General features: G+C 36.5%; 1 protein-coding gene across 1 annotated transcript in view; it reads left to right on the forward strand.

Annotated features, from left to right (window-relative positions):
- Nucleotides 1–920: 920 nt before the first annotated feature.
- The window catches only part of LOC306843067 (ras GTPase-activating protein 2-like), a 41,439-nt gene continuing 25,737 nt past the window's right edge, over nt 921–16,622 (forward strand). Inside the window, exons 1-4 of the mRNA XM_079374315.1 lie at nt 921–1,132; nt 11,480–11,603; nt 15,251–15,357; nt 15,445–15,539. Coding sequence (XP_079230441.1) covers nt 1,075–1,132; nt 11,480–11,603; nt 15,251–15,357; nt 15,445–15,539 — 384 coding nt within the window. The 5' untranslated portion in view covers nt 921–1,074. The remainder of the gene's footprint in view (nt 1,133–11,479; nt 11,604–15,250; nt 15,358–15,444; nt 15,540–16,622) is intronic.

The following is a 16,622-nucleotide window of genomic DNA, read 5'->3' on the forward strand; positions in this document are numbered from 1 at the left end:
CAGAAAGGTTTTTCTGAGCAAAAACAAGACTTAAGAGACATTGCTGAACCACCAGCCACTGGACCAATCTTCAGAGACGCTGATAGCATGGGCTAAGAAATCAGAACAACATCAAATTTGTAATTTGATTAATACCAATGGCATTTTCACATTTCCGGTTTGGAATGTGGTATCCTCATTAGCAAAATTATGACGCTCCAATTTTCAACAAACTTTCCAAAATAGCAAAACAAACAGATGAATTATGGCAGTCAGAAGAGAGGAAGATATCAAATGTCCAGCTGCAGTAGTGTTTACAATATTGTAATTTAATACTAGACTAACATATCACAATATATTTGTTAAAAAATGCCCTTATTATTGCTATTAAATAATGAAAATATGTTTTAAAAAGTTTATTTCAGATAAGTCAGGCTAATTGTTCTGGAAATGCATTTTCACAGTTTAAAAAGGGTGGCTATACAGTCTGATTATTGGCAATATAGTATTATAACATGATTATTATCATCACATTATCCAATAATATTAATTAATATTAAATAAACAAAATGTTTTAAAAATATCTAACATCACACAGACCGTGGATGGTGCATACCGTGATACACTTGGCAAAGTTTTACTATTAATGTATTTTTTCAATATTTAACGTGTTTTTTTATTTTATTTGTTTGTTTTCAGGTGATAGGCAGCATTGAATCTTAAAATGCCTTTAAGGACAAATTTTAAATAATTGAAATTATCAAACCACTAGCTAACAGGCTAACTGGTATCCACAAACACCGTTTCAAAACCTTGACAAGACTAAAATGCTCTTGGCTCACTAGGTTTTAAAACACAAGTCTTCTTTCGAGGGGCCCCGTTCCTCTGCTCTGTAGCTGGTCCTCCACTAGGGCTTCCGTGTGTTTTGACTACATGATGCTGCCTGTGTGAGTTGATTCACACAAATCCCGGTCTGCCGTTGCGACCAATCGCGCTGAGCCGGTGACGCTTCGGAGGGCCGTCCGTCCGTGCGCCTGCATTCATAAACGGATGTGATAAGTGTTGAATGTACTGTACAGAGACGAAACTTGGACCATGGCGGAAGAAGACGACACGAAAATCCGGATTTTGCAGAGCCTCCGAGGAAAAATATGTAAGTGAGACACGCTGCTTGGATAGCGAGGTACATGTGTGTGTGTGGAAGAGTGTGTTTAGATGGTTTTGGGAGAGAAAGAAAAGCATCGGCGAGGGGCGCGGTAGGAGCAACACTGGGGCTGTGAGAAACCTGCCACATTTTGCGAACAGTTTGGATAAGTAGTTCACTTAATTTTGGATATTTTACGTTTAAATCGTCTTTATATCACCAGTGACAGATATAGCTCAGGCTTTTCCCCATTATCTGCGAGTTAGCAGTGATGCTAACGTGCTCAATACCCTGGTTCCCCCTCACAACCGTCGTATTTATTCACTTTTATGTTAGTACAAGAGTGAAATATTGTTCTTTAGTTACCCGTTTTAACCAAACCCGTCGTCATGTCGCTGGAGTTGGCGGATGGTTGATTCATTCTTACCCGGACAGAGGGTGTGAAATAAACGGTGGGGTCCTCGCCGAAATCTGACAAATTCTGAGCTGGACGGAAGTTGCTGCATCGCTTTAAATAAACGACAATTTCCACAGACATTATCACATTTATCATTTTATTAAAAACTGTGTATAATATGGTGTATTATATAAACTATAACGCAATAGCTGTAACGTCGAAGTATAGATTTCAAATGACAAATTACGTACAGTAGATTAAAAATCATATATATTACAGTTTATACAATAACACTTTGGTCACTTAGTATTAGCAGCTAATACTGTCATTCAAAAAATATTTTTATTTATTTATTTTTAAATGACAGAGAGCTTCTTAACTCTTTTTACCCTCTTTGCAGAATCCCACATTAAATGTATTATGACTTACAGTCGTAGTAACTAGCTGAGTTAACTATGGTATAGTTTCTGTTAGGGTATTTGATATATTTACACTGTAAAAATCAAATATTGAGTTATTCCTACCCGATCTGACCCTTATTAGGATTGATTTGTATAACCCACTATAGCCAGGTTGAGTTTTTGTCTACTTGTAGCACGGACAAACAAAGTACCATAGAACTGCAATGATCATTGGACATGATACCGTGGTATTACCATATTATTTTTGGCATGATACCACAGTAATAACATGTTATTCTTTAAAAGGATCATTTAAATTCCAATGTACATGTGTATCATCGCCATTCTTCATATTTCACACTACATAGTAAAAATGTTTTGTCAAGTAACCTTCATGTAGCAACATTTAAATTACATTTTTAACTAAAGACAATTGCATGTTCTATGATATTACCGTTGGATACAATTAGTATAAAATGGTACTTTTGATACATGTCACATTTTTGTAAAGGATATGACATGACAGCTGATGTTGACACTATCTGGGGCAAATGAAAGATCACCGTGCGTCTGAAATATAATTTTGACTTGTCCGATGTTTTGAATAGGTTGAGCCGATTTAAATTGATACTCAATTTATTTAGAGATATTTTCTTAACACTGTCAAAATGATTAGTGCTTATGTTTTTACCGTCTCCGACCCCTCACCCGCCAAAATACAAAAAAATTGAACCGAAACCTTCTGTGTTGCAAGTGAATTCGTGGTAAATCATCAGTCTCTGGAAAGCTCATTGGAAGCCTCATAGCCACATGATATTACATAATTCATGTGAAGTGGAGTAGCTCTTCATTTTACGGGAGTATAGAAAGAAAAAAATTATGTAATGGAAAAGATGTCCAGTGGTACAAGTACAAAATCTGGTGTAGTTTCAGCAAACCTGAAAAAAAACAGATATAGTATCTCTTTCATACCTGGAAACATGTCATAAGATCTCTATCGTGATCTATCTCCGTATTAAGTCTTATGTATAGCTCTTTATGCTGATTTTTTTACAACTGTGTGTGCATGCATGCGTATGATTGTGTGAAAGTCATCGTTTTTATCTTTCCACCAGGATGAGGGTAGGCTTTTCTGATTACAGTAACAGCTCAGTAACCTGCCTTTGCTACTGTACTAAAACAGCTGTCTGCACTGGGGATGTGGGGGCATTCAGAGTTTTTTTTGGAAGTCACTGTGCGTAATTGGGACTTTTAGGACATTTGGATGACTCGAAAGTCCCAACCTCAGGTCAATTCCAATAACGTGTATAGTAAAGCGATAATACTAATAAACAATATGAGTGAATGACTTGCTGTTGTGTGAATTGGATGTAGTTTGGAGTGACAGTATATTTATAAAATCATAAAATTTTGCTTTGTATGATCTGACAGAATTACACTCTCAGAAAAAAAAGGTACAAAAGGAATGGTCCCTACACTTTTGTACCTTTTAGGTACTAATATGTATGCTTTAGTTACTAATGTGTACATTTAAGTTCCCAATATGGACTCTTTCTTTAGGTACAAAGAAAATTTGTTTCAAAAGGTACACCTACCTTTTGAAAAGTTATTGCCCAAGTGACAGCTTATGTGCCTTTGTTTCTAAGAGTATTGAATAATTAGTTATACTAACAGAATATAAAACAGTTGTTGTCATGTTTAGTGCATTAAAAAAGTTACACATGCCTTCAGGAAGAATTGGGAAAGTCCTGTTAAATAATTCCTCTTTTCTTTGTAAATGCTTAGGGAAGAAACCAGGTACTGTTTACTTTTACAGTATTTGACCTGACTTTCCTGTAATTTGGTAAGTTTTTTAGTAAACAAACAAAACACCATTTATAATAAATGTCTGGTTGTTAAAAATCCCTGAGCCTTCCTGACCTGAAGAACAGTTTATTTTTAGAATTGCACTTAACTAAAATATTCGATCAAAGCACTTCCTACTCAGAACGATCAGGTTCAGGGCAGTGACACACTGTAAATGTCCCATGACATCAATCATGTGCTATCAAATCAAATTGTCCGAAACTCTCAAAGGGGACAGCGTGACTGACGTGACACTGAACAATTGATCAGTTGCTAAATGTTATAATTGTGCACTGTATTAACACGCTTGTCTAAATACATAGTGTGGTTGGCTCTCGTCGTCAGCCATTTTTATGAAAGGATAAAGGCATTCATTTGTTTACTAGTGTTTTGTAGTTGGTTGACAACAACTGTTATGTCTAATAATGGCTACTGCCCATTGGTCCGTGAGGTGAATGAATACAGCTCAAAGGCTTTTTCATTCACAAAAGCACACCAAGGTTTCAGAATGACTGTTATGAGTACGTAGGCCACTGTGTGCAGTGCGTCACACTGCAGTGATGTCTTTGTCCATGTAAGTGTCCTAATCGGGACGTATGTCAACACCATGCATAACCACAAATTGGGTTACAGCCTCAACAAACACAATTAAACCATTCTGTGCATGCATCATTTATGATGTTATTGATTTAAGCAATAATATTCATCTGCTTAAATCACTGAAATCCCTTAGCTTAAAAAAAATCTGGTATTAATTCAGATTTGGGCCCACAGTATGCCCGCAGGAACACTATTACTATGTTAACTAGTTGCTTTTTAGCATGCATATTATTACTAGCATATTAACTGTTTATTAGTACTTATAAAGCATTGATCATATAATGATTTAAATGGCTTCCCTGAAGCAGTCATACTTGATTTACAATGTAAGGAAAAAACTTGATCATGATAAAATGTTTAAAATCAGTCAATATCGATAATTATCACAATAAAGTTTAAAGGCAGATTTTGTCTCCTGAGTGAAAGTTGTAGAGGCCAGACCATTAGTTATGGGCTTAAACTACTCTTTATGGTCATAACATGATAAACGCTTCATGTTTTTGAATGAAGTTTTTTGTTTTATTTTAAAATAAATATTTTAAACGTTGCTTCGTTTCTGGCTGTTCTAATGAGTGATATTCTTTCAAATCATGAAACAGGTTTGTGTTGCCTGACTGTATATTCCACACAGTTTGCAGTGCAGGCTGAAATATTAATAATATTACGTTTTTGTCTCTTAGAAAAGCACATTTGACAGTAGCTTGAGTTGACAGTTGTAGCTTGAGTTAGGATGCAGATGTAAATTTATGTTCATTATCAAAATCAGTAACCATATGTAGAAATGGTAACAACTTCATTTTTATATGGTGAAATAAAATTATTGCTTGTTGAGTTTGATTCACATAGCACCTAAATACTATGGTAAAGGTATTTGTATGAAAAACAGTCTAAATTTAGTATAGGCCTAAATGCACAAACACTATAGCTTAAAAAAAAAAAATATATTCCATTACTCCTTTAATACATTAAATACATGTCTACATTAATAATATTACAATTCCCTAATTCAGGTTATTTTTCTTTAGTATCAACTTTGAAAGGGAATTTCATGACAATACAGATGCTAAGCATGTGAAAACCATTTATCAAATGTGAAGACCTTATCAACATGCTAAAATTCTCTCAGAACACCACAGAAATATGCAAAAAAAACAACTCGTAACGCCTTGTCAACATGCTAAAATTCTCTATAAAATAACTATTCTGAACACCTTAGCAATATGTTAAAAAAATCTCTCAAAATTCCTTAGCATTGGTCACTCTGATGTTATCTTTTTCTTTTCTTTTCCCCTCTTTTTGCACGCAAACGCCCACATTTACATGTGGTCACCAGCACCGGCTATCAGCAGGTGTGCGTGCACATATACAAGCAGCAGGAGGAAATGTTTGCGTGTTGTGATGTGTTGGAGAACTGTGAAGCATTCAGTAGTATACTAATAACAGCCGACAAAGAGGAACTAAACTAAGGGCTGGCTCTATGAGGACCATCTTACAACACACTCTTACGACTTTATAATGGCCACATTGTTCCGGTGTCAACCAATTCTGATGTCCTTATTTCAGTACTAGACAAGCGTGATAGTTGATTATATTTAAACCACTATACAACCATTTGTTTTCCTGTAGTGGGCATTAAATCAGTTTCGGTGTTTTGTGGCTTTTAGTTCATGTTTGTCAGTTTGGAGGTCATATAAATGCTTGCATACGGCTAAAAGTTATCTTTCTCTAGAAAAAAAAATATTGATGACTCATCATGCACTCATGGGCGTGTCTAAATATTTTGTCCAATGAAATCTACTTTGATTTTGTGAACTGTGATGTGAAGTCTAGTTATTTTAAAAAAAGAAAACAAGCACTTTGATATTTCTTGCCCAAAAGTCCTTTGTCAAGTGATTTCATTGGGCCTTTAAAGGTAGCAAACAAGCTGAGGTTGGTGTTTAAAACTTGTGGCTCACACTCATTGACTCATAACCTTCTGACCGCTTACTTCATTCACTCTCAAACCTCATCTTTCGCTTGTGTCTTCATACTTCTTTCGCAATAACTATTTTGTTACAAATAGTTTTGAGCAACACATTAAAAAACTATCCATAAAATCATACCGGTATGATTCTGAACATGTGGTAAATCTACAAATTTTGTATGCAAACATGTATAAATAGACACTATACATTTATTTATGTTTTATTCATTTGAAACTTTATTTTGTAAGCATTTTATTCTGAGAACAAAGAGACCACAGAGTCACGTGACACATGAAACTAGCACAGCTATCAGTTTTGTGTCTATTGGGAATTGGTTGCTTGGGAAAAAGATCAATTAGGATATCAGTCAGTGTATGAAAATATTTGACCGCTGAATGTCAGAATTCATCAGTCAGAAACAAGTATTCAAGAGAGCTGTGTACAAACTGTATTTATTTCTGAGATGAATCCATGCTAATATGTATGTTTGAATAACACATGCTGTTAAACAGATGATCAGTATGCTGTTAAACAGTAGGCTAGTTACAAATACAGTGTAGCCTATATTAGTTCTAAAGTTAGCTTTTCTGCTGATTCATTATTTTTCTGAGGAACTACGGTTTTTTTTTTTTTTTGTCTTTTTTACAAGGACTTCGCTAAGTTAAATTATTATGAGCCTGGCTAAATTAGGGTCAAAGATGGGGTCAAAAACTAGCCAACTCAGTGTTTCCCCTTCCGGTCTGTCCGGAGGGCCTAAGTTAAGATCTTCTAAAAGCAGTTAGGGATGGCGTCACACAGGTCTCTGGTGCTGCTTCTGAGCGATTCAGGGCAGGAGGGCTTAGCACAGAGCTCAAGAGTCACTTTAGTTTTCACAGTCAGTGGCATTGGGATTAGACATTAATAGTTCTTTAAAGAGCTGAAGCAGATTGACGCTGTCACCTCACACTCCTTTAGCAGTGCATTGTGCTTACACAGATAACACTAAACAGTCTCTGCTTTTCAAGCACAGTGATGTGATGCAACACATTTCATGGGTGAATTTGATATTAACTAACTGTTGTGTAGGTCATATTGTGTCCTAAAAATACAAATGGATGTTGATTTAAACTATTTCAGACAGCTGCCATCAGAGTAGTTCTGCATAAAATGAACCCTCGTGGGGATCGAGATGCTCTTTCTCTTCTTTAGACCCAAAAGCAATCTGTAGACCCCCCCCCACCCCCACCCCCATTTTATGCAATGATTTTAGGGGCGATTTTGTAATTCTGGTCAATTAAATTACAATAAAACAGAATGATAGCTGAAAAAAAATCAAGATTAGGCAAAATATTTCAAGCCTAAGAGTGTGTTGAATTTTAATGATGGAACTGGACAGTAAATGATCAAATTCTGTGGAAACGATAAGATATTTCATTATGTAGCTGGTGTGATTTGAATCATATCTTTTCATCGGCCCAGATGATTTCACAGAAATGTATCCGGTATGGTTGCATTTTTTTTACACAGTTTTCATGCATGTTTGTTTATGTCTATGAATGTATCTAATTATGAGTGCATGCATACATGTGTGTGTGTGTGTTTGCATGTAGGGAACTCCAGAGTTTTGTATCTGCGTGTGTGAGAAGCCTTGTGTAGCTTGTTTGTTCAGACCTCACAGTTGTGGTTTGTATTCACTTCCGTTGCTAAGCATACAGTGCTACACATGTTCGCTTCTCTTCATTACACCTGTGTGTATGTGTGTGAGAAGAGAGGGTTAACTGTAGGGCATTGGCTGCTATCATGGCTCCCTGCGGCTGTGTGCTCTTGGGAATTTAGTTTCCTCTGAGTCTTTATCTGTGTCGACTGTGAGCATCATTATGAGGTGCTCAGGGTTTCATTTGCTGTTGTTTTCTGAATGGTTCAGGGGAAGAGGTGTGTACCGGAAACAGAGACTGTGTAATTGCTAAAGGTGTAAGTTGCAGACTTTGTGCATTCAGTCTCTGTTCCCTAATGAGAAATAAGCATCTTCTGTACGGTGAATTTTATATGAGCATCAATGCATTATGGAGTCATATATCAGCCCAAAAGATAAAAATAAATTATATTTTGCATGCAGAAAATGGGGGTTATTTTTAAGACTTTTGATATGCATTGCATAGTGACATTATTTGAAGTATTTTGCCCAACCAGGAAAAAAAAAATATTTTTGCTTTAAAATCGTGTCAAAACAGTATGATTTTTCATTAATTAACAGTGAAAGACAGAATAACAACAACAACAACAATCCAGAAAAACGCATTTCAAAAAAGTTAGAAATTGATTTGCATTTTAATGAGTCAAATAAGTATTTGATCCCCTTTCAATCAGCAAGATTTCTGGCTCCCAAGAGTATCCTTACAGGTAAGGAGCTGAGATTAGGAGCAGTCTCTTAAAGGGAGTGCTGCTAATCTCTGCTTGTTCCCTGGATAAAAGACACTTGTCCACAGAAGCAATCAGTCAATCAGATTCCAAACTCTACACCATGGCCAAGACCAAAGAGCTGTCCAAGGATGTCAGGGACAAGATTGTAGACCTACACAAGGCTTGAATGGGGCTACGAGACCATCGCCAAGCAGCTTGGTGAGAAGGTGACAACAGTTGGTGCGATTATTCGCAAATGGAAGAAACACAAAATAACTGCCAATCTCCCTCAGTCTGGGGCTCCATGCAAGATCTCACCTCGTGGAGTTTCAATGATCATGAGAACGGTGAGGAATCAGCCCAGAACTACACGGGAGGATCTTGCCAATGATCTCAAGGCAGCTGGGACCAAAGTCACCAAGAAAACAATTGGTAACACACTACGACGTGAAGGACTAAAATCCTGCAGTACCCGCAAGGTCCCCCTGCTCAAGAAAGCACATGTACATGCCCGTCTGAAGTTTGCCAATGATTCAGAGGAGGACTGGGTGAAAGTGTTGTGGTTAGATGAGACAGAGGCCAGCTCAACTCGCCGTGTTTGGAGGAGGAGGAATGCTGCCTATGACCCCAAGAACACCATCCCCACCTTCAAACATGGAGGTGGAAACATTATGCTTTGGGGGTGTAATGATGCTTTGGAACAGGACAACTGCACCACATCAAAGGGACGATGAACGGGGCTATGTACCATCAGAGCCAGCGCATTGAAGCCAACCAGGGCATTGAAAATGAGTTGTGGATGGGTATTCCAGCATGACAATGAACCAAAACACACGGCCAAGGCAACAAATGAGTGGCTCAAGAAGAAGCACACATTAAGGTCCTGGAGTGGCCTAGTCAGTCTCCAGACCTTAATCCCATAGAAAATCTGTGGAGGGAGCTTAAGGTTCGAGCTGCCAAACATCAGCCTTGAAACCTTAATGACTTGGAGAGGATCTGCAAAGAGGAGTGGGACAAAATCCCTCCTGAGATGTGTGCAAACCTGGTGGCCAACTACAAGAAATGTCTAACCTCTGTGATTGCCAAGGGTTTTGCCACCAAGTACTAAATCATGTTTTGTGAAGGGGTCAAATACTTATTTCACTCATTAAAATGCAAAACAAATTATAACTTTTTTGAAATGCAATTATTATTATTTTTTGGTTATTCTGTCTCTCACTGTTCAAATAAACCTACCATTAAAATTATAGACTGATAATTTCTTTGTCAGTGGGCAAACGTACAAAATCACCAGGGGATCAAATTATTTTTCCCCCCACTGTATATAAAATAAGTAAATATATTAAAACTATATGTTAAACTACACTACTGGTCAGAAGTTTGGTAGTGTCATCAGCGTGTCACGATTTCCAGAAAATATTAAGCAGCAAAAACTGTTTTAATAATAAGAAATATTTTCTAAGCACCAAATATAAGAATAATTTCTGAAGGATATGACACTGAAGACTGCCATCAAAGGAATAAATTACATTTAAAAAAAAATAGTCAAATAGAAAACAGTAAATTTATATTATAAAAATATTTTGATAATTATCGTAATAAGAGTATTGTTTTGAGTGAATGTTTATTTGTAATGTTACAATAATTTAAAATAAACAAATTGTGATTTTCATAAAATAGGCTTCATTTATCTTTATGCGAAATTCACCCCCGGTTTCACAGACGAGGCTTAAGCCTAGTCCTAGACTAAAATCTAAGCCTGAGCTGTTTCAACTGAAACAAACTTGCTCAGACTGATCTTAAAATATAACAGTGCCTTTGTTTTGCCTCAAGATGCACACCAGTAATGTACATTGATAAAAGTTACTTAAATGTCCTAATTGAACTATGGCCTAATCCTGGTTTAGTTTAAGCCCTGTCTGTGAAACCGGGCCATAATTTTGATTTTGTTCTTTATTTTGTTGTGACATATGGCCATAGTTTGGTGTGATTAACCTGTTATTCCTTCTTACAAACCTGTGGTTTGTCTATAGACATGATCAACAGCTAAATCCCAAGCCAACAGCAAGTACAGACCTTCCTCAACTATATTTTATGAATGGCTTTATCCAAAAAAATAAAACTAAAACAAAATTGTGGTGATTTTAGAAGAGGCATAAAACTGAAAGCTGTGAACCACAATAAAGAATCCATAGTATCTGATATTATAAATGTCATAGAAAGTTATAAAGTGCATGTTCGTTTTTATTAATTGTTCTTGCGTTCAGAAAATATCTCTAGCTGTGTCGTTCTGGTTTGATGTGGTCTGGATTAGTTATGGCTACATTTGCTCTCTGACACATTAATACGTGTGGTTGTGTATGTGTGCTTTTGAATTTGATCTTTTGAATCAGCGCTCTCCTGGAAGCCCCAGTGCATGCTGGGAGGAAGTTAATGCTTCTCGTCTGTAACCACATCTTAGATGAGCTCCATGTACAGCGGCCACATCCGCCTCAAGCCTCTGCACCACCACAGCGCTCCTGCAAGTGTGTGCGCGCAAATCGTGTGTGTTAGTGGCCGTACATTGCCGACCCCACAACTGACAAACCTCTAATTCGAATGCAGTGTTCAGATACCAAAAAAATATATATATATTTTGGTTATTTTCTTTTTTCTGTGAAAAGAAGGGTCTTATACAGAATGTCCTTAGAGAGGTTTTTCACAAATTGGGATTTCAACTTTTGGGAAAGTAAAAGTAATGTGAATAATATTGTGTAACTTCTCTCGGCAGGCGAAGCAAAGAATCTGGGTCCGATCTCAGGGCCCAACCGCCTCCGTGACCTTTGCACCTTCTGTACAATCAGTTTGGACCAAGAGGAAGTATATCGCACAAAAGTCTATGAGAAGAGTGTAAGGTGAGACAGTAAACACACACTCTGGTACACATGAGCACTCAAACATCACATGCAAACTACATGCTGATGTTGATGATATTTATCTTACAGCACTTCTCATATATGTGGTTTTCATGCTGCTTCACAAAAATGCAGGCCTACTATTTTTCTGCCATGTACACGTGATTCGAACAAGATCGGAAACACTGCCCTTTTATGTCGTTTTATTTCATCTTTCATGGTAGTTGCTGAAATATATATTACAATATACAAATGGATTTAAACATATCCTGAAGAAAATGTCAGAAGCACCCTAATTTGTCAGATGTTACCCTAATTTGTGCCTGAACTAACCCTTAAATATAGTTTTGTTGGTGTTTGGTAATGTTAATAATTTGACTTCAATTAATGTAGTTAACACAAAATTTTTTTAGTGAATTCTTTTTTTTTTGGAGATGGTATAGAGATAATTTGTCCTGTTGAAAATTCTGTCATCATTTGCTCTGCTTAATATTGCTTTATTATATTTATAGAAGATATTTATAGAAGGTATTTATAGAAAATATTTTGAAAAGTGTTTGAGTTTATTTTTTCCCCCCAAACATTAAAACGGGGTCTGAATTTATGTTGGACCCCACTGGCTTTCATTGTAAGGACATAAACAGTTCAAACGTTCTTCAAAATATCTTATTTTGTGTTCCACGGAAGAAAGAAAGTCAACAACATGAGGGTGAGCGAATGATGACGGAATTGTCACTATCACTTTAAGCTGTCCTGTGTTTTAGCATGTTGTCAGGGTGTTTTGGGTTGTTGCTAAGGTGTTCAAAAGAGTCCAATCCCAATTCTCTAAGACATTTTTCAATGCAATTCTATGCCAGATTTGTCGTTGTATAAATGGCGTGGAGAGCTTCGATATTCATTATACTCAAAGTTGACTTCTCATTGTGCACCAGATATACTTTGTCTGATAGTTCATCTTGATATCGGACGTACAACATTGTGTTTGACGATATTACGTTGTGTACACTTTCAGTTGCAAAAGCGTCTAGTCATTGAAAGAAGCACATTTTCTTTATCTCACTCTTTTTCTGAAGGCTTTTCCTCTCGTGGTATTTCACAACTGTTTTTTCCCCTCTGTTCAAAGGGCTCTGTTGGCTGTGTCTAAGGAAGGGTGTCCACCTACGCGTTCCCTCACTTTTCTCTCTCACACTTGCTATCTATCGCTCCTTGTCTTTTGCTCACACACTCATTTGCAATCAGCCTCTCTCAAAGCGTGAAGTTTTTTCCTCAAGTCTTTCTTCACCTCTCCTAATCTTTCTTTCGCTCATCTGGCTTATTATTAAACACTTTTGAATCTGAGGCCATTCATGTGTGCCGTGTCGCCACGTTTTCAGTATTTGGAGTCGAGTGGTTTTACCTGTAGCAGTTTTCAGGAGGTCAGAATCTGTTTGTGTGTGAATGTCTGTGGGAGCGCATGCGCTCTTCAGTGCGGGGGCTATGAGTGTGTAATTTGTGTGTGTGTGTAAAAGAGAGCTGGAGTGTGTGTGTGGGTGGATGAGCATTCTCCGCTCAAGTCTCAGCTGAGGTATTTGACTGTTGCACACAGCTAGATGATTTTTTTGCACGTTGAACCTTTTTAATCTGTCGTTGTTGTTTTTTTTTTTGGACACTTTTGTTATGTTGTACGATTTTTTTAATTTCTTGCTTAGACCCCAAAAAGTGTTCAGACACTTAGGCTAAACAGAGTAACCAAGTGTAGTCCATCAGATTTAGTTATGAACATGATCCACTAACATTTCAAAACCACAACAGAAATTTTGAATGTAATTATATCTATTTAAATAATTGTATTTTATATTTAGATCATTTGAATCTTTTGAATCTGAAACTGTTTCATATCGTGGCCATTAAATAGTATAGTATAGTACATAAATAGTATAGTGCATCAAATTCTCATTAACTAGACTTACACATTTTTTAAAGAGATTTTATTTATTTATTTATTTTTTGCATATTGATTACCATTTGTATAACCACAGTTGTGCAAATACCATGGTTAAACTATGATTAGTGTAGCAAAGCCATGGTTCATTTATGGTTACCATGGTTTAACAATTTTTTATTTATATTTATTTTGTACATTATGTATTTATTTATTTATTTATTTATTTATTTTAATAGTAAAGCCAAGGTTAATTTTTGTAAGGGAAGTTGTAAAAGTAAGTTAGCCAGAATACATAACCTTTCATAGTTGAAATAATTGTGTATTTCGTTATCTTATTTAGAATATCATAAAAAAGCTAAGCATTCATATGATCAGGATGTGAAAATAAACAAAAACCTCACCTTTCAGAGCAAACATGTCCCAACCATGTTCATCACTTTGTGGTTCCCTTAAACATTTCTGATGTGGTCTGTGCGTATTTTCAGCGTTTGTCTGTATTTGGGTGTCATGAGTATTTGTAGCGTTTGTCTGTATTTGGGTGTCATGAGTGTTTGCAGCGCGTTTCTGTATTTGGGTGTCATGAGTATTTGCAGCGCGTTTCTGTATTTGGGTGTTGTGAGTATTTGCAGCACGTTTCTGTATTTGGGTGTTGTGAGTATTTGCAGCACGTTTCTGTATTTGGGTGTTGTGAGTATTTGCTGTGTGTTTTTGTATTTGGGTGTCATGAGTATTTGCAGTGTGTTTTTGTATTTGGGTGTCATGAGTATTTGCAGTGTGTTTTTGTATTTGGGTGTTGTGAGTATTTGCAGCACGTTTCTGTATTTGGGTGTTGTGAGTATTTGCAGCACGTTTCTGTATTTGGGTGTCATGAGTATTTGCAGTGTGTTCTTGTATTTGGGTGTTGTGAGTATTTGCAGCGCGTTTCTGTATTTGGGTGTCATGAGTATTTGCAGTGTGTTTTTGTATTTGGGTGTTGTGAGTATTTGCAGCACGTTTCTGTATTTGGGTGTTGTGAGTATTTGCAGCACGTTTCTGTATTTGGGTGTTGTGAGTATTTGCAGCGCGTTTCTGTATTTGGGTGTTGTGAGTATTTGCAGCACGTTTCTGTATTTGGGTGTTGTGAGTATTTGCAGCGTGTTTTGGTATTTGTTAGGACAATGCTAGGACAATGCAAGTAAATGCGGTAAAACACAATGTAATGAAGTGCAAAACTAGGTAAAAACCTGGAAAATTATGGAAAATTCCTTCATATTAATACAGTATATTGTGGCCTATTTTTTTATGTATTATGTGGCAAGTCACACAAGTTCTATAGAGAAAACCATAGAAATAAATGCTGTATGACAGAAAACTCTTCTGATGTATTGCATCATGCCCCATTTGAAAATTTGTTGAGACATTTTTTATTTTATTTTTTGCATCGCACTTGGTTAGAACATGATAATGCAAAAAAATATAATTCTTATTACTGTACTGCAAAACATAAATAACATACATTTGCATTTATACATATAGCAGATGCTTTTATTCAAAGCGACCTGAATTCAAGGTACACTTTTTATCAGTCCTTGCTTTTCCTGGGAGTCAAACCCATGGTGATGCTCACGCCATGCTGTACATTTTGAACTGTAATATGTGATATTGATTATATTTATTTTTTGCAGGCACTTTGTTAGTGGAGTCACTGTGCTTGTGATTAACATTCCCTTTTCATGTGCTTTAGTCCGTTCTATGGCGAGGACTTCTACTTCGAAATTCCACGACCATTCCAATGCCTTTCCTTCTACGTGTACGCTAAGAGCATGTTCCAAATAAGGGATCTACCTGTAGGTCAGTATCTTTCGCCCTTGTTTTGACTCATTTACAAGACTAATACACAGTGTACATGTCAACTAAGGCTTGCATGTGTGTTTGTAGGGAAAGTAGCCATCAGGAAGGAAGATCTATATAAGTACTGCGGGAAAGAGAACTGGTTTCAGTTACAGCCTGTGGATCCACACTCAGAAGTTCAGGTGAGTGAACGGTTAGATGGCATAGAAGTTATCATTTAACACACAAACACACATCCAACAGAGCAATACATGAATACACGACTTTACTTCCCTTCTGTGGTTAGTCTCCAGCCGTGGTTTGGGCCAATCGGGTGAGTTTATGATTACTCATTGCCTCGCCATACCCAATGAGATCAATGTATGATTAGTCAGCTCTTATATGTGGTCCAATGACTTGAAAGCAGATGCAGGCCCAACTCCACATCCTGTTTTTGTGTATGGTGTATGCACGGATCTGTTTTGTACACAAGTGTGATTCACTGTTCAGCGGAACCAGGGGCAGGGGGTGTGGACTGTATCATAAACAAAAAGTGTTTATGTAAAGGAATTTGCTTTTGTAAAAAGTCTGTTTCGAAAAAAGAAAACATACACAACGGAAAGACAATGTCAAATAGCGGTTTGCCACTTTTGGAAAATAATGAGGAAAGTAAACCAAGCAAGCAAGTTTCTGCATAAGAGTTTCTACATTTTGTATGTGTATTGATAACATCGCTTTTAACTGGAATACTTTTTGAATACTTGCAAAATATTTTTGCAATGTATTTTTACATGTATAATTTAAGAAAGTAAAACTAGCAAGCAGAGTTTCCACGTAAGTGTTGATAACATCAGTTTTAAGTGGAATTTAAAGATATTTAGAATACTTGCAATGTATTTGTAAAAAAAAAATACTTTTGCAATGTATATGTTAAAACACACACACAGACACAATGGAAACGTAATGGAATAGCGATTTGCCACTTTTTCAACCGAGGAAAGTAAACCAAGCATCTCCATAAGTGTCTCTACAATTTATATGCGTATTGGCAATATTTTGAATATTGTGCTAATTTTTGTTGCTGTTTCATTTGTTTTCTTTGTAAACTGTGTTTAAGTGTATAAATATTTTTAGGGCCACTGTATATGATGATAGGATGTGTCCATCAGAAGTCTGATTTATGGAGGCACTCACATGATTAAAAATTAAATAGCCTTTAATAAACTAGACTATTTCATTATAAAATTGTTGGTCACATTTCAGCTTCTTTGCATAGCTTTCCTCAG

The sequence above is a fragment of the Barbus barbus genome (assembly GCF_936440315.1).
Source record: "Barbus barbus genome assembly, chromosome: 23".
Lineage (NCBI taxonomy): Eukaryota > Metazoa > Chordata > Actinopteri > Cypriniformes > Cyprinidae > Barbus > Barbus barbus.